Below are 20935 nucleotides of genomic sequence, written 5' to 3' on the forward strand. Positions count from 1 at the left end.
ATTTGCATCCACAGAGTTAGCTGTTGGGTCATAGAGAAGAGTTATCAGAAGCTCTGCTGATTTCAACTGTGCAGGAGGTATAGCCATCGTAATGCCAAAAGTGGCAAGGCTTTTAAATTTGTGTGGATTCCTCCTGACAAGCTTCCATGGCTTTAGTTTGCCAACCCTTGCCAAGCGGATGGTTGAATCACACCGAGTCAGCATGTGTACTGCTGGCATTCTGTATTCTTGTTGGCCAAGTTCAGCTGCTATGGTGTGGGTTGGTATAAACCTGTTTTTTTTTTTTTTTACACTAGTATGAAACCAAAGCTCTGAAGTTGTTTCCAACTTGTGAATAAAATGTACAAAGAGAACTGCAATGTCAGTGTCTGAAGACCACACCACTACACAAGGGTATTCTTGTGAAGCATGTGTAACATGAAATAGAAGCCAAATATCTACTTATTCATCCAATGAGAATAGATTGTCATAGTCTACAACTCCATCTGAAGTGACCATGCGAGCAATGAGGCCATCCTTTAATATACCAGCAATACTCATTTTCTGATCTAAGTTAAGTACATTTTCTGCCATATCACACCATGATTCTGAGAGAATTTTTACCAGATGTGCTTTATTCTTGGGATTTCCAATGAATTTACTCCATTGGGACCATGGATTTAGACTTCATTACTTTGTGATGATTGCCTCTGTGCATGCCCAGAAACTTTAAATTGAATCTTTGACATGATATAATCAAAGACAATATCTATTCTTTTGCGGTTCTCATAACTCTTTGGAGGGTGATGTACTATTCTGAAACCCAAGTCAGCAAGTTCTGCAAAGCTAGTTATACCTCCTGGCCTGACTATTTGAATAACAGCCTTGCCATCTGCTGTCCAAGTTGTGGGCATGTTGAATGCTGGCAGTTGATACTGACTCTCACTCTTTCTAATTCAGGCAATAGCTTACTCTTTGCAGTTTTGTTCAGGGTACCATCCAAATGTGCTAGAACATATTGAACCAGTGGAATGCTCATGTATCTCTTGTTTGTGCAGCTACTACAAGACAGCTAAACAACTCTGTCTGCATTGATAGTCACTGTCATCACTACTAACTTTCAGGTTGAACTTCTTGCTTAGAGATGCAAATGTCTTGATGTTGAGCTTAGGCAGTGGTTCAAAGAAACTAGTGGTATTTGAATTTAATCTCTTCCACAGACTGTTTTATTGCTTTGATTCCTATATCATTCACAGGAACAAGCTTGGTGGCAATCTCTGCGGGTGCAAACAATGCAATTTGCAATGTTGGTGAATGTTATCAATTCACATTCAAATCAAATGGGTTTGTCATGGATTCAGTGATGGTGCGGACTCCCTCATTTACATATCTTTCCATTGTCTGCAACATGGTGCAGCCTCCTTGTGTTTTCCTTGTGAAACGTCTGAGTCTACCATATCACACATGTTATCTTCATGGAAGTTGTGATAGCTGAACACTCATGAGCAGTGATGAACCATCTAGGCTCCTGGTTTCAAAGTGAAACCCACTATATCCCCTTTTTCTTTTTTATCACAGTTTACTGTTTGTTCAAGTGCCATGTCTATCCAGACTTTGCTGAATTTATTTCTAGACTGAGCCACTGCATGAGTTCCTTGCACAGACTGATCATGAACTTTGGGCGGCATAATCTGACAAACTTCATATCACTGATGTACACAGATACTCAGTGGGCATAGCTTGTACAGTCAAAAGCGAAAATTAGTAGTATCTCTAAAAGCACTGCAAGATGTATGTGCCAGTTGTTTTCACTTTCTGCTCTAATGAAACACATTGAGATGTTAACGATTTTGATATAATCGTTTCAGAATGCAAAGGTTTGGGAAGTTGCTGTTCCAAAATTGCAGAATCTGTGCAATACATCCTGTACTGGATTCTTGAGGGCATCACTGAGCTGGGCAAGTGTCTGTTGTGAGACTTGTTGCACCATTTTCGATACTGCATTTTGACATTCCTGGAGCTGGCTGTTGGTAAGGTTTACATCACAGTCAATCTCATTGCCTTGTATCCATTTACAAAATGCTTTCCACTGTAATCTGGACAGAGCCTCCACTGTAAGCTTGTGGGCCTACATTCCACAGTTGTATGACTTGCCTTTAAGTAGACTGCTTGCTGTGTTGCTACCATACAACTGAAATTCTATGAGGATGTCTTCCAGAGCACTCTTCATACTTCTTTCCAGTTATAGCCAGAACTGTCTGTGCTATGTAGAAACCACCCATTCTCAAGACGGTTTTCTGAAATTCCTCTGGGCACCTCCCCTGAATCTCTTTAGCCTTACGATATATAGCCTCATCAAATGTCAAAACACTGTAATCTTGGCCAAGTGTCCTAGACATCTTGTTGACGTTCTTCATTACAGTGAAAACTGTATTCTTTTCAGTAGCTGATGCTGGCAGCACTGGACAGTACCCAATAGATGTTACTGTTGGAATAGCAGGTAAAATAATCACATTACATTATGTAAGCGAATCATAAATTACACATATAGACAAAACAACAAGCAGAGAACATATTTAAAGTAAATTTGCCATCATGAAATCACTGTGGGATGAAATCTATGTATAATTATACACATATTAAAGAAGAGTCATTACTTGGACTTTTTCAAGAAATCCGTGAAGGCAATTTGACATGATTTACAAAAGCACCCATAATTCTCAATTACCATTGCATAATACAACACATCAACAAATCACTGTTTGGGATTAATCCCTTCATAAAAATGTGTTAACCATTTCTGCAGATGGATGCTACATATTTCAGTTTTAGGCAGGATTTTCCATTTGGGCCCCCAGACTATAGCTTCTTTAATGGGCCTCCATTTGAGCCTATGGCCACCTGTTCTTTGTCTCACCTGTATCAGAAGACATCCTGCCTCATTCCTATTACGTCAGCCAGAAGAGTGGGTGAGCGTCAGGGTCTCATAGCAGGACCTCTATATATGCTGTTTATCAAAGATCCAGGCAGCTTTGAGAGCACATCCAAAAATTTTAATGTATTTACCTATGTGTTTTCTTGAAGCCACACTCAAATAGGGATGAGGATCATCTGCATACTTTATACGTAAGTATTAGCCGTCTCCCTGGAGAGGACTGAGCCTTTCAGGCAATCTCCTCAGCTCTTTGTTTTGTGTGCTGACAGAGTAAGATGGCAAACAGTTTCAGCAGAAACATTTTCCTGACAGATTACTTCCTGTATCATGACAGCTTATTGAGATAGTGAATACCCCTCCGTCACAGAGACTGTCAGCCCATTAATGAGATCTCAAGCTATCTCTAGCTTTTCTAAAGGGCATACCCATACTGGATGTTTGGAGAGCAGCTATTTGGTCCTCTGTGCACACCTTCACTCATCAGTACACCATCACTACAATTGCAAGATCTGATACAAACTTTGGAAAAGCAGTGTCTCACACACAGACACACACACACACACACACACCTCTCCCTCCCTGCCCAGGTCAAAAATGGGAAGCCAGAGCTGGGCAGTACAGGACAGCTGCTGCTCTGACTGGTGTCATGGAGCGGGCAGCCATGGTGCTCCCCCGTCTCCTGGTGCCTGGGTCTACAGCTGCTCCTCAGCTCCCCAGCCCCCTTTGCCTGCCCACGCAGCCAGTAAGAGCAGCCTGGATGAGGGGACCTGGCTTCAGGGCCAGCAGAGCCCTTGGGGAGCAGAGACAACAGGGGAGGTCTGAGGGGGCCCTCCCAGTACACAGCCCCTTGCTATCCCCCTGCCTGCACACAGCTCCTAGCTACCTTTCTCCCTGCACCCTGAGCTACCCCTTGCCCACGCATAGCCCCTAGCTACCTCTCTCCCTGCACCATGAGCGCTTTTCATACTTTTTGAGCTGAGTATGCTCTTTGAGTTATAATTTTTGGTTGCGCCCCCCACCCCTCAACACAGACAGGCTGAGTGGCCTGCTGAGGTGAGTTGGGGTGGAGGGTGGTGCTCCCTTCCCGGAGCTGGCCCGAGCCCCGCCTGGCCCTGATCCCTAAAATAGAAAGTCAAACTATACCTATGCCCGAGTGCACCATCCAGCAGCTGGAGCCCTGTGCCCCGCAGGCCAGAATCCCAGAAACACACATGCACCACACCACCACCACCACCCTGCAGCTGAAGCCCTGAGCCTCCCCGGGCCCTGGAGTTTTTATAGCATGTTGCAGGGGCTCAGAAAGAAAAAGGGTTGAGAACCCCTGCACTAGTGAACTGTTAGTGTATGGCAGCAGGGTCCACATGGACACTTAATGCGCATTAGGCTAGTGCAGGGCAGATCTACATCCTATCTTGCTGCAAACTAAGTATTCATATAGACAAGCCTTCAGTCTTCTGTGATTTCATAACTCCAGTAGTTCCTCAGTCCTCCATAAAACTCCAAAGGTAAACAGGACTTGCTTTTTTAGTAGAAAAAGCAACTCAGAAACCCTACCCCGGTATTTAATATTAATAAAAACAAATGTAAGAAAAATGTTCAGACATTCATCTATCCATAAAGATGCCCCACAGGCACAATTGCCCCACCTCCCAATTTTAGGCCACCTTTTAACATAGAAAGTATAAATCTGTGAATCTTTCCACATAAAAGGTGGAAAGATAATATTGCAGCAGCAGAAAATGAGCTTTTATAGAATTGCTGGAAAGAAGTGAATGTAAATATTGTCTACTGTATAACAAAACTTCTTTTTTAGGCTTTTGGCTGTATAATTGTATCCACGTAAAATGAGCTTGTCCCCTTTTCTTTCTTCAGTAACAAGGTTAAAAATCCCATAATTGGTTCACTTTCATTAAGATTTATTTTAGCTGAGTGCTGAGTCTAAATATGGAGTCTACTGTGAATTACATTATAGCATTTGGGAAGAAGGAAGTATTTAATAAAACCAGTTTTTATTTTTTTTTAAAAGCTACGGTAAATCTTGTCATAGAACTTTTACTACAAAAAAGTCAGTTATATTCTTCTTTAAGCACAAGAGATCCATGAGTTTGTATAGCCTGCACTAGAGCAGCCAAGAATTGTTGCTGTGCTATGGAGATGAATTTGTGTTGTTTGTTACTGTAGTACCTAGGAGCCTTAGTCATAGACCCCATTTATCAAGGTGCAGTGCAAACAAAAAACAAACAGATCCCTGCCCTCATAAGTTTATAATCTAAGAATAAGATGAGACAACAGATAGATGCAGATAGATGGGGGAGTACAAGGAATTAGTGTGATAGGCAGTGATCTCTGCACATGAGCAGCCTAACCATTGTCAAGTTTTCTATAGGCATAGCAGCAAAGGAGCATTTTGAGGAGGGATTTAAAGGGTTGATGATGAGGTAGTTTTTGCAGATATTTACAGGGGAGGAACCTTCCAAGCCTGAGGGACAGCACGTGAGAAAGCATGAAGGTGGTTGTTCGAAAATTTAGCAAGTGAGTGATGGAGGCTGGCATCATGGGCCAATTGGGAATGTGTCAGCTTGATCGGGAATGAGAGATGATAGGTAGGATGGGGTTTGACTGTGAAGGTCCTTGAAAATGAAGACAAGAAACTTATTTTTGATACAGTAGAGAAGAGGAAGCCAGTGGAGGGGTGCAAAAGAAAGCGATGGTCTAGGAAAATGATCTTAGCAGCAGCATTCTTAATGGATAAGAATCTTAATGCAGTAATCAAGATTTAAGATGATGAGAGATTGGATGAGAGTCCTGGCTGTGTAGATGGATAGGCAAGTCCTTCTCTTAGATAAGATATAGACACAATCTGTGTGGACCTAGAGAAAGGGCAGAGTAAAAAATGATAGACAGGTTATTGGTGTGAGTGAGAGGATGGTGGAGTTGTCTACAATGATTGAGAGAGGTGGTAGTGGCGAGGGCTTAGGATGGATTATTAGAAGCTGTTTTTAGCCATATTCAACTTCAGCTGGCAGCTACACATCCACAAGGAGATGTCACAGAGAGGTTGACATTTTAATATGCATAGAAGAAGACAGGTCTGGAGTAGACACATAAATCGGTGAGTTGTCTTCCTAGAGATGGTAGCTGAATTTGTGTCTGTGGATGAGATTACTCAGAGATAAATTGTAGAAGAAGAAAAGGGGACCAAGAACAGAGCTTTGTGGAACCTACACAGAAAGTTGGAGGGAGGATGAGAGGATTCCTGAAGAACACGCTGAAAGAACAATTAGAGGTAGGAGGAGGACTAAGAGAAGACAGTCACGGAAGACAAGGGACGACAATATTTCAGGAAGAAGAGTGTGGTAGATAATATCAAATGGGGCTGATGGGCCAAAGGGCATGAAGATGTAGTATTGGTTCTGAGCTTTAGCTAGGAAGAGGTAATTAGAGGTTTTAGCAGGAGTGGTTTCAGTGGTGTGAAAGAGGCATAAGCTGGATTGGAACAGGGTCTAGGATGCAGCTGAAGTAGAGGAACTCCAGACAGTGACTGTAGATAGCACATTCAACGAACTTAGAGACAAAAGGGAGATGGGTAGTTGGAGAGACAAATGGGGTTAAGAGGGTTTTTTTAAAGAAGGGAGAGACTTAAGTATGCTTGTATTGTCAGGAAAAAGAGTTAGATGTGAGGGAGAGGGATTAAGGAAAAGAGTGAGGGGATGAGAGTAGGTGTGGAGGAGATCAGGTGATGGGATGGGGTCACTGAGGCAAGTGAAGGGATTAGAGGAAAAGCGCAGACAATAAACTTCTCTGTCTGTGCTGGGAGAAAGGCAAGAATTGTAGGATGTAATGGTATGTGTGCAGTTTCATTTCATGAACTTTGAGTTTTCTTCCTTGCAGGTTACAAAGCTTTTGAAGAATTACAGATCACATTCTACATTGCTTGCGTTGCCATCTAAACTGTTTTATCATAAAGAGCTGGAAGTTTGTGCAGACACTTCAGTAGTAACTTCTTTGTTGGGTTGGGAAAAATTACCGAGGAAGGGGTTTCCACTAATTTTTCATGGCATGAGGGTATGTAAAATATTCTTACTAAAATGGGGTTGGGGAATTAAGGAAGATTTGATAGATGGGAGACTCTTCTCTAGTAACATAAATTTCATGTGCTTGGAAGTGCAGTAATTGGAGAAGGACTTGTTTGTTTTTCCTCAATCTAATTCTAGACCATGTAGATACATTTAATCAAATTAGCCAACACTGCTGTATAATTTGACTCCTTTCCAAACCAACTCCTAAGTATTAAGAAGATAATCAGCAGGTATTCATCACTACATTTGCAACAACTCTCAATATATGATCTTTATTTTCTTCTCTCCTAATGCAGGGCAGTGAAACACGTGAAGGACACAACCCCTCTTGGTTTAATCCTACAGAAGCAGTTCAAGTAATGCGTTATTGTTGCCTTCTTGCGAAACACATTAACAATGCAGTGTCGGTGACTGATATTGGGGTGATTACACCATATCGTAAACAGGTCTGATTCGGATGCTTATAAATGATAAGTTTCTGTATTTAAACTCATATTTTTGATTCACTACTAGTGCTGTTTATTGCAAGAAAATATTGCTAACTTTGGACTACTTTTCTAGCCGCATTATGTATTGTACTCTCAATCATATTTAATATTTCTATTAAACTATCTGATAAAAAGCTAGTAGTAATGAAAAAAAGACACATTCTGCTCCTCTCCCTCTCATTAAAGTCCCCAGATCCATCACAGTTGGTCTTCTGCCTACTTACAGAAGCAGTTGAGAAAACTGTGGAGAGACTGGATAGTAACTAAATACACACCAAGAAATTTTGTAATGTTGAAATTCTTGAGAGCTATATTAATGTGATGAAAAGGCCAAGAAGTGTGAACTAATTTGAAACTGAAAAAATATCAGTTGCAGGTTAAAATGTTGAGATTCACTTTGTCCATAGACAACTAATCACACCTAAACTGTGTTATTGGGTACTTTACCTATTAGGTTGGCAACAGGTATGACACTCTCCCATGTTAACTTTGTACTTTATCTAGAAGCTCTTGTTAATCATTCCCAGTTAGAACATTTGCTCTCAATCCAGATGCAAACGCTTTGAGAGGTACACAATTTTGTACATTAGGTTCTATTTTTGATACACTTTGTATGAAAGATACTAGTTATTTCATCTAAAAACAAATTCCTTCAAATATTTTTGTTTTATAGGTAGAAAAAATTAGGTTTCTTCTGCGAAATGTTGATTTGATGGATATTAAAGTTGGTTCTGTAGAGGAGTTTCAAGGGCAGGAGTACTTGGTGATCATCATATCGACAGTATGTAAAAGTGCAATTTTTTTTATACAACAGTAATCACCATTTTAAAAGGCAACGTATTTTTATCTACCACTTATGTATCACAGCACCTAAGATACTACTTCCTTTTCTAAGTACAGGCAAATACTGTAGTATGTCAGATATTATTTTGTAGTAGTTGGTAAATATTTACGTTTATATTGTAACAATTGTTTCTTCCATTTTAGTCACAAGGTTTATTTTATACAAGGGTATGACTTTACTTCAAACTTAGAATGCATTTAAACATAAATTGGGGGATTGAATATTGTGTAGATTTAAGCTAGTAACTATAGAGGAGAAAACTTTTAATCACTATGATAATGAACCTGTCTACAGCTATTTGATTTATATGAAAGTTAACATTCAGCCCACTTCTTAATGAGAGTCACTGCCTCATTTGATACCTTTCCTGATAGTCTCTCCAAAAGCACCAACACCAAACATGCATGGAGACTGAACTATCTTATCACCTCGTAAATTTGTAGGCTTGGCAGAATTTGATTTTTATTTATATAGTTTTGATGGATAATCTGTTTATTTTTAAGCATTTTTAAAATTTTTTATCAACTTTAAATTTTAGAGTTGCAGAAAATTATGAGGGGGTCAGACAATAATTATTTAATGACCGTAAATTTTGAGATTCAGAAAGTTAAAGCCTCGTAACCATTAAAACCAAATTTCAGTATCGTATGTCAAAATATACAAACTAAATAGCCTTAAATCAAACTCTAATTTCTCAAGCAGCATTTTTCTTGCTTTACCGATCTGTGAATTTCGATTATCGATGGAAATACTTTTTCACTGGTTTCTGTATGGTGAAATTGACATTTATCAACATTTACAGATAAAAATCTAATGCTTCCAAGCCACATTACTTGTATTGTGATAGTACTTATCTCGATCTTAGCTCCATTACCATAGTATGAGTGCCTCACAGTCTTTAACGTATTTATCCTCACAACACACCTGTGAGGATACTGAGGTACAGAGATAAGTGACTTGCCCTGAGTTACACAGAAAGTCTGGTAGAGCAGGTATTTGAAGCTAGCTCTTGAGTTCCATGCTAGCACCCTAACCATGAGGTCCCATTGAGCTTGGGTGCATGCGCGCGCACACACACAAGTGAAGATGGTCTCTGCCCCAAAGAGTTCCTAATCTAAACAGGAGACAATAGGTGGATATAACATACAGGGAGAGTACAAGGGAACAATGTGAAGTGTAATAAGTTGTGGTCCCAGAGTACCAGTTGTCTGTAGAAGGTGGTCCCTCCATGTTAGGTTTGAGGCATGTCTGGGCATTGTAAGAAAGCATGCAATACTATTCCATATACAAATACTGTAGCTTAGTCTGTGGGTCGATCAAGTAGAACTTCTCCTGAACATTGCCTACCTTCACCAATAAAATTAAATAATGTACTAAGATGGTGCTCTTCATTAAGATGTGTACTACTAATTTCTCATGAATTAGGATTGACACCCCTGATTGCTGCTTCACTGGGACCACTTTACACACTATTCTCCTTGAGCAGTCTCATCTGGAGAACTTGCCTTGTGTAGGGATATCTAGAGTGGCAACATAGTTGGCGGGGTGAAGTTGTACTTCTTATATGCTTACTCTGATCCATCCTTACTACAATAGAAAAGAAAACAAATTATGACTGCAGTACATTTTGGTGAGTTTCCTTCTCACTTATTGACTGTTGCTTTGTCTATTAATTTTAGGTACGATCAAATGAGGGCTCATTTGATGATGATAGATACTACTTGGGATTCCTCTCTAATGCAAAACGATTTAATGTGGCAATTACCAGACCAAAGGCTTTGCTTATTCTGGTGGGAAATCCTCATGTTCTTGTAAAAGTAAGGTGGTGTTGTGTTTGTTTTTTCCCTGTTTAAAAAAAACAGAAGTGTGTGCAGTAATTGTATGGTATTTTGGAGCTATGAGCTGTTTTCAGTTTTTGTGTACTTGGTGTGAAAAACAATGTCTCTTCATTCTCCTTTGTATGAAACTTTTTTCAAAACAGTGTTGAACGCTGCTTTCTTCTTCTTTGAGTGATTGCTCATGTGTATTTCACAATAGGTGTGCATGCTCGCCACATGCACTGGTGCTGGAAGTTTTTCCCCTAGCAGTACCCGTAGGGGGGAGCGCCCCCCGCGACTCCTGAGTGGCACCTGCCTGGTATAAGGGGAGCTGCGCGCTCCCCCAACCCTCAGTGGCATCGAGCGTCGTGGCCGGTCCACTGGGCACCGTGGCCGCCAGCGCAGCGCCCGGTGGGGACTCGCTCGCTGACCAGAGCGTCGGAAGCTCTGTTGGCTTCCATCCCTAGACCGCCAAGAAAGGAGTCGGTGGGACTCGTGTCCTCGGCACCCCAACCGGAGTCCGACCAGGTGGTGGATCCTCCGGTGCCAGCCAACACCCAAAGCACCGCACCGGCCTCCTCGCCCTATCTGGAGGAGCTGATTGCAGCCCCGCAGGAGGACTACTGGGCCCACCAAGACCTCTTAAAAAGGGTGGCAGCGAGCCTCCAACTTCAGGAAGAGGAGATGGAGGAGCCCTCAGACTCCCTGTTCAATGTGCTGTCCCCTTCGGCACCGGGCAGGGTGGCCTTGCCGCTCCATGAAGGGGTGGCAAGAATTTCAAATGCCCTGTGGCAAACACCAGCCTTGTTGGCACCCATCTCTAAGAAGTCGGAACGCAAGTACTTTGTACCCACTAAGGGGCACAAGTATTTGTATAGCCACCTGGCGCCCAACTCCTTGGTGGTCGAGTCGGTCAACCACAGGGAACGACAGGGGCAGCCAGCCCCGATCCCTAAGAACATAGACTCTCGGAGGCTTGATACGTTCGGGAGAAAAGTTTATTTGTCATCAAGCTTCCAGGTTAGAGTAGCAAACCATCAGGCTCTCCTGGGTTGCTACGAGTTTAATCTCTGGGGATCCCTCCCCAGGTTTGAGGACTCCCTCCGGGAGCACGATAGAAAGGAGTTTAAGGAGCTTGTGGAGGAAGGGGCAGCGGCCGCGAGAGCATCCCTGCAAGCTGCTTCGGACGCAGGCGGACATGGCCACACAGTCCATGGCCTCAGCGGTGTCGATGAGACGGGCATCATGGTTCCTGCTCTCTGGGCTATCCAGCGAAGGGCTGTCGTCAGTGCAGGATCTCCCTTTCGATGGGAAGGCTCTGTTTGCTGAAGAAACAGACACAAGGCTGCACAGCATGGAAGACTCCCGTACGACCCTCCAGACCTTGGGCCTCTATGTCCCTGCTCTGGCAAAACTCAAGTTCAAGCCGCAGCAGGCTCCCACCCAGGCCGCCCTCCCGAAGTCTGAGGCTGCCCATAAGAAGCAGCGGGACTATAGAAAACGCCCGCAAAGGCAGTCTCGGCCTGCCCCCCAGCCTGGGTCCTCTAAGGACAAGCAGGCGCGTAAAAGGCGGTTTTGACGGGATACTCGGGGGTACTCCGCCAGTTCTCAGCAGGGATCCACCCCCAATAAAGCTCCCTTTTTCCAATCAGTTGTGTGCTTTCCTCCTGGAATGGTCAGGCTCACCTCAGACCGATGGGTCCTCAAAACCATCTCCCAAAGTTACATCCTTCAGTTTACCTTCTCCCCACCCAACCCGTACCTCTTGGGGGACCCATCGCACGAGGTTCTGCTTGAGCAGGAGGTCAGGCGGCTCCTGGAACTAGGAGTGATAGAGGCGGTGCCCAAGGAGTTCCTGGGCAAGGGGTATTATTCACGGTATTTCCTTATCCCGAAGGCCAAAGGGGGACTCGGGCCCATCATGGACCTGCAAGGCCTGAACCAGGACATGGTGAAACTCAAGTTCCGCATGGGTTCCCTGGCCCCGCATGGGTTCCCTGGCCCCGCATGGGTTCCCTGGCCCCTCCCTGAATCCCGGGGACTGGTACGCTGCCCTCGAACTACAGGACGCGTACTTCCACATCCATGTATTCGAAGGGCACAGGTGCTCCCTCTGTTTCGTGGGGGACAGAATCACTACCAATTCACGGTCCTCCCGTTTGGTCTGTCCACTGCCCCCAGGGTCTTTACAAAGTGCATGTCAGTGGTAGCGGCCTACCTCAGGCGCCGGGGGGTCCAGATATTCCCCTGTCTGGACGACTGGCTGGTCAAGGGCACCTCCCAATCGCAGGTGGGGGATCATGTGGCACTCCTCCTGTCCACATGCACTGCCCTGGGCCTGTTGGTAAACACCAAGTCCGCGTTAGTCCCGGTCCAACGCATAGAGTTTATCGGGGCAGTCCTGGACGCAACGTCGGCCAGGGCCTCTCTCCCCCCAGACAGGTTTGAGACCCTGAAAGGGCTCATCGACTCGGTCGCAATGTTCCTGGTAACGACAGCCAGGGCTTGCCTGCAATTGCTAGGTTACATGTCGGCATGCACGTATGTGGTCCGCCATGCCAGACTCCGGATGAGGCCCCTCCAGCTCTGGCTGGCCTCGCAGTTCTCCCAGGCCACGGACAGAATGGACAAGGTCCTCACCGTGCTGAACTCGGTGATCATCTCCCTGCGGTGGCGGTCCACACCAAGCAACATGCTCCAATGGGTCCCATTCAGGGACAGAGCCCCGTAGTTGGAGCTGGTGTCCGATGCATCGGACCTGGGCTGGGGGGCCCCTGTGGGGAATTTTCAGACCCAAGGCCTGTGGTCTCTGCAAGACCTGACCCTTCACATAAACATCAAGGAACTCAGGGCACGACTGGCGTGTATGGCCTTCCGCTCGCACCTGAATGGCAAGGTCGTCAGGGTCCTCATGGACAACACGGCCTCAATGTTCTATATCAAAAGGTAAGGCGGGGCCCGATCCTCTGCCCCGAAGCCCTCAGTCTGTGGGACTTCTGTATAGCCCACGACATCCACCTAAAAGCCCTTCACCTGCCGGGCGTCCAGAACATGAGGGCGGATCGCCTGAGCAGAGACTTTTCCTCTCAGCATGAGTGGTCTCTACACCCGGAAGTGGCCCACCAGCTCTTCCGAAGGTGGGGAACTCCCCAGGTGGACCTATTCACGACCCGGCAGAACCGACAATGCCCCCAGTTCTGCTCCATGGGGGGCCTAGGGAAGGGTGCTATCTCTGATGCCTTTATCCTGTCCTGGTCAGGCCAGGTCTACGCCTTTTTCCCCCATTCCCTCTGATCAGCAGAGTCCTGGAGAAAATAAAGACGGACAAAGCCAGGGTCCTCCTCATTGCCCCAGCGTGGCCCAGGCAGCACTAGTACAGGACCCTCTCGGGCCTGGCGGTGGCTTCGCCGTGGCCGTTGCCGCTTTGCTCGGACTTGCTCTCTCAGTACCAGGGCCACCTCCTCCACCCCAACCTGGCAGCTTTTCACCTCACAGCGCGACTGCTCAGTGGCTAGGTGGCGAGGAGAGGACATGCTCAGAACAGGTTCAGCGTGTCCTCCTCGAAAGTAGATGGCCCTCCACTCGCCGCTCCTACATGGCGAATTGGTCTCGTTTTTCTAGGTGGGTGACGGAACAAAGTGTGTCCCCAACGGCCGCCCCGATCCAGCTTATCCTTAATTACCTCCTCCTGAGGGCCCAGGGCCTGGCACCCTCGTCAGTCAGGGTACACTTGGCGGCCATATCTGCCTTCCATCCTCCGGTGCAAGGACACACTGTGTTCTCCCATGCTATGACCGGCCGGTTCCTTAAGGGTTTGGACCGGCTTTACCCATATTCTAAGCCCCTGGTCCCACAATGAGACCTGAATCTGGTGCTGGCTCATCTTACGGGGCCCCCATTTGAACCATTGGCCACGTGTTCCTGGTCTCACCTCTCATGGAAGGTGGCCTTCCTGGTTGCTATCACGTCGGCCAGGTGGGTCTCGGAGCTCAGAGCTGACCTCCGAGCCGCCATATACGGTCTTTCATAAGGACAAGGTCTGGCTCCGCCCACACCCCGCGTTCCTCCCGAAGATGGTCTCTGCCTAACACATGGGTCAGAGGACATTTTTCTACCAGTCCTCTGCCCCAAGCCTCACGCGACTAGTGAGGAGCGCGGTCTCCACACGCTCAATGTGAGGCGGGCTCTGGCTTTCTACCTTGAGCGGACCAAGCCGTTCAGAAAGTCCTCGCAACTGTTCGTCCGCTCGGCTGAGCACACGAGAGGCCAGCCGATTTCCACTCCGCGGCTTTCCAACTAGATCACTTTGTGCATCCGCTCCTGTTATGAGCTGGCGGGTGTCCCCCCACTGCCCATTGTGAGGGCACACTTGACCCGGGCGCAGGCCTCGTCGGCTGCCTTCGTGGCCCACGTCCCTATACAGGACATTTGTAGGGCCGCCACGTGGTCTTCGGTTCACCTCGCACTATGCGATAGTCTCCCAAAGCAGGGATGACGCCAGGTTCAGCAGGGCGGTACTCCGTCCCGAGAACTTGTGAACTCCTACCCACCTCCAGAAGGTATAGCTTGCAATCACCTATTGTGGAATCACTCAAAGAAGAAAAGACAGTTACCTTTTCGTAACTGGTGTTCTTCGAGATGTGTTGCTCCTGTCTATTCCACATCCCGCCCTCCTTCCCCTCTGCCAGAGTTGTCTGGCAAGAACAAACTGAGGGTGGGGGGAGCGCGCAGCTCCCCTTATACCGCGCCAGGCAGGCGCCACTCCAGGGGTTGCGGGGGGCTCTTCCCCCCTACGGGTACTGCTAGGGGAAAAACTTCTGGCACCAGTGCACATGGCGAGTACGCACACCTATTGTGGAATAGACATGAGCAACACATCTTGAAGAACACCAGTTACGAAAAGGTAACTGTCTTTTTTAGTGTAGTTCTGCTTTGAAAAGTGATTAAAATGGCATCTTCTAACCTAACATATACCTGTCCCTATGCATAGCTGGCACCTTATCTCTTGACTTTAGTGACTTGTCACTAAAAGTCAAGTCATACATTTTGTTTACTCATGTTAGCTGCATTATCTCTGCAGTGCTAGGTTTGTGAGCTGGATTCTCTTTTAGCATATGTATTAGTAGATTTCATAATTGTTGAGCCAAATTCTGCTCTCATGTGCAGAAGCTCCATTGGATGTTGCTTTCAATGGGGTTGCACAGATGTATAATAAAGTCAGAATTTGGCCTGTATGATCTCCTACTGATGGTGGTGATGCACAAATGTGAAAGAATCTGGCCTGACTTTCAGATCCCAGAGGGAGTTTGGAGGATGGGCAGTTGGGGGAGGGGAGAGGTTTTTATTTGTAAATTTCACCTAGAAACCAGAGATGCCACCAAGGTGGAACCTTGGCATACTGTTTCTAGTTTCCTGTATTTTTTTTTTTTCAGTGCACAGCCATCTCCTTTATTTAAATTTGTATCCCTATCTGTGACTAAAGGGACAGTTGGAGAAAGGAATTTATATGCAATATTTTTAACTTCTCAACTTGTGGCTTCAGTTGCGCTGGGACTTTGTATATGTTAGTACTACAGCTATTGACTTCCATGTCCTAAGAACTATAATGGGCATTGTCATCCACAATGTCAAAATACTTTCAGATATCACTTACAAGTCTTTAGAATATTTAGCTTTTTGTCCATGTCTTCTGCATCTCTAAAGGACCTAAGAGTAAGCAAATACGTAGAAGTAGGACAGTCAGAATTTTCCTTAGTCTAAGCCATCCTATTGACGATCTTCCCTACCCTATAGGGACACTCTAGGTATGTTTAGATTAGGGTGACCAGAGAGCAAATGTGAAAAATCGGGACAGGGGGTGGGGGTAATAGGAGCCATAAGAAAAAGACCCAAAAATCGTGACTGTCCCTATAAAATCGGTACATCTGGTCACCCTACTTTAGATGGAGAAAATTAGTTTGAAGCATCATTCTTTAAGTTACCGTCCTCAGCCTTACCTGGAAATGAAAGTGTTTTAGTCTCTCCTCTGATCTTGGTCAATATGAATTTATAATTTAGAAATCAATCTTCCCAAAAGAAGCCCTAAGAGTCCTTGGATTATTTTGGGAATACTAAGCCTAAAGGGAATCTAACAAGGTATTAACAATGTATCCAAATCAACCTAAACTTCATGATTGTTACCTAAAAATACTGCTTTGTAAATCCATGTTGAGCAAGATGAGAGGATGGAGCAAAACGCTTTCATTTCCAGGTAAGGAAATGGGGGGGACTACAGCTAATAAGCATTCTGTGTATTTAGAATCACCACCTGCCTGTGTGTATTAGCTTTATCATTTATAATGGATCAAAAAGATAAGGTTAGTGTGCTTTTCCAGAATGTAGGGTTCAGAAACGTCTCATACTTTTAGGAGCACATACTAATCTATCCGTAGAGAATGTAAATTCCAGCTAAATGCAGCAACATTATTTCATTACCTTTTGTTAACCAGTCTGCAGGTTCTATTTTTTGACAAATACTTTATTCAAATAAATTTAGGTCTCCTGTACTCTTGCATCACCTGTTAATACTCTCTTAAATACACACATGAATTCAAAATGTGCTACTGTGTTTAAACATAACTTTTTTTTTTTTTGGGTAGGATCCCTGTTTCAGTGCTCTTTTGGAATACAGCCTAGCAAATGGAGTTTATGTAGGTTGCGATTTGCCTTCTGAATTGAAATCTCTGCAACAGTAAGTGCCTGCCTTTTCAGTATGCTTAGGTGTGGGGGCAACTTATTGTGTATGTTTCTAAACAGATACAGTCTCTAATAAGGGTCTGACAAATACAGGAACATCTGTTTCCATATTCAAAAGGTGTGGTTACTGAGATATGATTAAGGATATGAAACCAAAGCGTTTCTTTTCCCATAGGTGTTAATTACCAAATTCTAGGTTATATAGACTATTGTAACTTATCAAAATTGTGCACATGTAATTGGGGGACTAGATTTTTTTTTTTTTTTAAGTTTTTCTTCCGTCATTAAGCATGGCCTTTGGAGACCTACAAATAGGAAAAAGTACATCAAAAAATTGTAAGTGAACCAAGGCCATTATATTCCAATGAGTGCCTAAAAAGCACATAAATAGAGCTTTGTGTATCAAAACAAATAGGCTGACTGCTTGTTGAGCATTTACACCAATAACTTAAAAATCTGATTTGAAAATCTATTTCTAAGGTTTCTAAGATGATAGCAACTTAACTAAGGAAGAACAGTTTTTAGAGAATGTGATTTAAGCTAACTGAGCCCCTTTTAAGCAAGATACTAGATTTACTACACAGGAATTAACTTTTTATCTAAACCAGCACTTTTTCTTATTCACAGGAGGGTGGTTGGATCTGCTTCACCATTTGTAATTATTTTTCCCCTCACTTTTTAACTTTAATCCATAGATACGACTAGCTTCCAGTGCTCGGGGCATGACCAGAAGACTTTTCCATTTGAAAGTGAATGTGTGATAAGCATTTGATTCAAAACAGAAGCTCAGGACCTCTAGTTTCAGCATTGTTTTCTAAATAGTTTGTATTCCTAAACTTAAGGGGATTTTTTAAATTTAACTACAAACAACTTTAAGTTCAAAATCCTATATGTCAAGGTAAAGTTGCTGTACCAACTTAAGTCTTAACTGTTGTACCAAAACAGTATAAATACCTAAAGTTTATGGCTTCTGACAAAGCTTTATAGCAAAAGAATAGTTTTTACAGTGTTTCAAGCATTTCTGTTTCTTCTTCTTCCCCTCTCTTTAGTCTCTGGCATTTTTCTCTGACGAAAGCTATTGTTTCCAAAAGGCTTTTTTCCTTGCTCTCACCTGTTGTAACAAATCTGTAGCTTCTGAGGGTGACTTAGCCTCTTTGGGCTGAACTGCCACAAAAACCTATAATAAAGCTACCATATTTATGAAACTCATAGCTTGTGCTGCACTTGGGCTTTGTCCAGGTTCTCATATTAGCGAGAGAAAGGAAGTGGTGACAAGGCATTACATTTTAGGCAACGTCTAACTTTTTTTTTTTTTTTAAATGCAGCCAATAATCCCATGCAAGCAGATAACCTAGATGGTTTCTAGTGCACTTTCACAGAAAGGATCAGCTTAATGATTTGGGACTAGGAAATTAGAATTTAGTTTGGAAGATGTCATCTAAAGATTACAAGGGTTACTTGGAGATAAAAGTCAGACACTCTACAGTAAAGGTAGAAAAACACTGCAGCAATTACTCCAACAAACAATGTTCAGCAAATCCATCCCTATGAGAATGGCCTGCATTAAGTATTCTCTCTTTACATGAAAAATATGAGAACATACATATGGCTTATTTTCCTGTATAAGTGAGATAAAGGGTGTTTAGAAATTTACTGACTAATGTTTAAATAATAAAGCATAGTGTACAAAAATAACCTCAACTGTAGCGATCTAGTAATTTTTATGAAAACTTGGTGCATCTGTTTGAAGATTAAGAAATACTGCAAGCAACAATATGATCTTGGGGTTCTGACTGCCTAGATAGATAGATAGATAGATAGATTATATATATATATCTAGATAGATAGATAGGCAGTCAGAACCCTATATATATATATATGGGGGGGGTGTACACACACACACACCTTAAGCAAATATTTTGATTAAAGGTATTCCCATAACAATGAGTAGAAGGCTTATAGTCACTTCAGTGTTTTCTTTAAAAAAAATTTTGAACCAGCAAAACTTGTGGGTTGTTTTATTTTTGTTTCCCAGCAAACGACTGACAGTCTTGCTACAATAGATCTAATCAGTGGTTCATGAAGTCTGATAGCCTTTTACAAGGTAGTGACCTATATGTCATGCTTTTCAATATAATACGTTAGGGAAAAATCTGAAATTCATATAAGATTAAAGCCACAAGGGACAACTTATCTTTCAGTCTGACCACCTGCATAAAATAGGCCACAGAATTTCACCCACTAATTCCTGCATCCATCCCAGTAACTCTTGGCTAAACTAGAGCATAGCATGTAGACACAGTTTTTGATTTTTAAGGTTTCATAAATAACCTTTGTGATCAATTAGTCTGATTTACATAACACAGGCCATAGGATTTCCCTGTAATAATTCTGGCCTGAAGTTCAATAGCTGTGATTGAACTAGAGCACGTTTTCTAGAAAAACATCCAATCTTGATTTTAAAAATCTGCAGGGACGGGGAATCTACCACAACCCCTGGTGGGATGTTCCAATGATTAATTACCCTGACTGTTAAAAATGTGCACCTTATTTCTAGTCTGAATGTGTCTAGCTTGAACTTGCAGTCACCAGTGGATCTTGTCATACCTTGGTCAGCTAGATTAAAGAGCCATCTGTTACCAAATGTCTGTTCTCCCATGTAGGTACTTGCAGACTGTGAGCAAGTCTCCCCCTTTGATAAGCTAAATAGATTGAGCTCCTGGAGTCTCACTATAAGGCATGTTTTTCAATCCTGCAGTCATTCTTGTACCTCTTCTCTGAATCCTCTCCAAATTTTCAAAATCCTTATTGAAAAGTGGTCACCAGAACTGGACACAATTTCAGTAGCAGTTGCACCAGTGCCAAATACAGAGGTAATATAACCTCCCTACTTCTACTCTGTATTCTGTTTATACATCCCACGATCACATTAGCCTTTTTGGCCACAGCATCACACTGAGAGATCATGTTCAGTAGATTATCCACCACATCACCCAAGTCTTTTTGAGAGTCACTGCTTCCCAAGATAGTCTCCTATGCTGTAAGTACGACCTAAATTATTTGTTCCTAGATGTATAACCTTACATTTGTCATATTGAAATGCACATTGCTTGCTTGAGCCCATCTTACCAAGTGATCCAGATTGCTCTATATCAGTGACCTGTCCTCTTCATTATTTACCATCTTCCAATTTGTGTTCATCTGCAAATTTTTTTAGTAATTGTTTTTTTCCCCCAAGTCATTGATAAAAAGATTAAATACCATAGGGCCAAGAATCAGTTCTCAGAGGACCCCACTAGAACCATAGCCATTTGTTAATTACCTGTTTTAAATACACCTTGAAACCTACCTATCACTTAACCAGTTTTTAATCCATTTATTCTTCTTCGAGTGATGGCCCCTATTGTATTCCACTGAGGGGTTATGCAAGCATGCCATGCCTGCGGAGTTGGAGAATTTGAAAGTAGTAGTGTCCATTGATCCAGGCATGCACCCTTGCTTTGCCTTATGGTTTTGTCCAAGGTAATAAAGAGTAGGGTGAACTGACTGCGCCTCCAGTTCCTTCTCACCGCTGCATAGTCTGAGTTGGAGCTGCTAGTGTCCTCTCATCTTTGATGTACTTTTAAAAGCAAACAAGTTTAGAAATTCTATATATAGCTAGTTTTAGTCTACTGCTGTTGCTGTTTTGTCATAGTCTAGTTTTTAGTAGTAGTTTTAGTAGGATTTGGACTTCGGGGGAATCTGTTTTCCAATTCTCCCCCTTCCCCCAGCACCCACACGCAGGTACTGGATTATGATGAAGATGCCAAGTTTAAAGATCTGTGCCTCCTGCCCAAGTTCATTCTCAGTCAGTGACAAGCACCAACGCCGCCTCTACTGCTTGGAAGAAGCCCACATTTCATCCAGGTGCAGTATCTGCCAGTCCTTCCCAAGCCGTACCCAGGAAGGCCAGGATCTTCACCTCTAGAAGCACCTCATGGAGGTTGCCATGAGTCTGAAGTCAAAACCAGGACAGGGAACACTCCTCTGCCCCCGCCCACTCCCATACATTGGCCTGT

The 20935-nt window shown here is 43.7% G+C and overlaps 1 protein-coding gene across 1 annotated transcript in view; it reads left to right on the forward strand.

Moving 5' to 3' along the window:
* Positions 1-16876, forward strand: part of MOV10L1 (Mov10 like RNA helicase 1) — an 84349-nt gene extending 67473 nt beyond the window's left edge. The window contains exons 22-26 of the mRNA XM_065400713.1: positions 6806-6979; positions 7290-7439; positions 8155-8262; positions 10005-10142; positions 16781-16876. Of these exons, the coding sequence (XP_065256785.1) occupies positions 6806-6979; positions 7290-7439; positions 8155-8262; positions 10005-10142; positions 16781-16876 (666 nt within the window). The remainder of the gene's footprint in view (positions 1-6805; positions 6980-7289; positions 7440-8154; positions 8263-10004; positions 10143-16780) is intronic.
* Positions 16877-20935: the final 4059 nt, after the last annotated feature.

Source organism: Emys orbicularis, chromosome 1 (genome assembly GCF_028017835.1).
Source record: "Emys orbicularis isolate rEmyOrb1 chromosome 1, rEmyOrb1.hap1, whole genome shotgun sequence".
Lineage (NCBI taxonomy): Eukaryota > Metazoa > Chordata > Testudines > Emydidae > Emys > Emys orbicularis.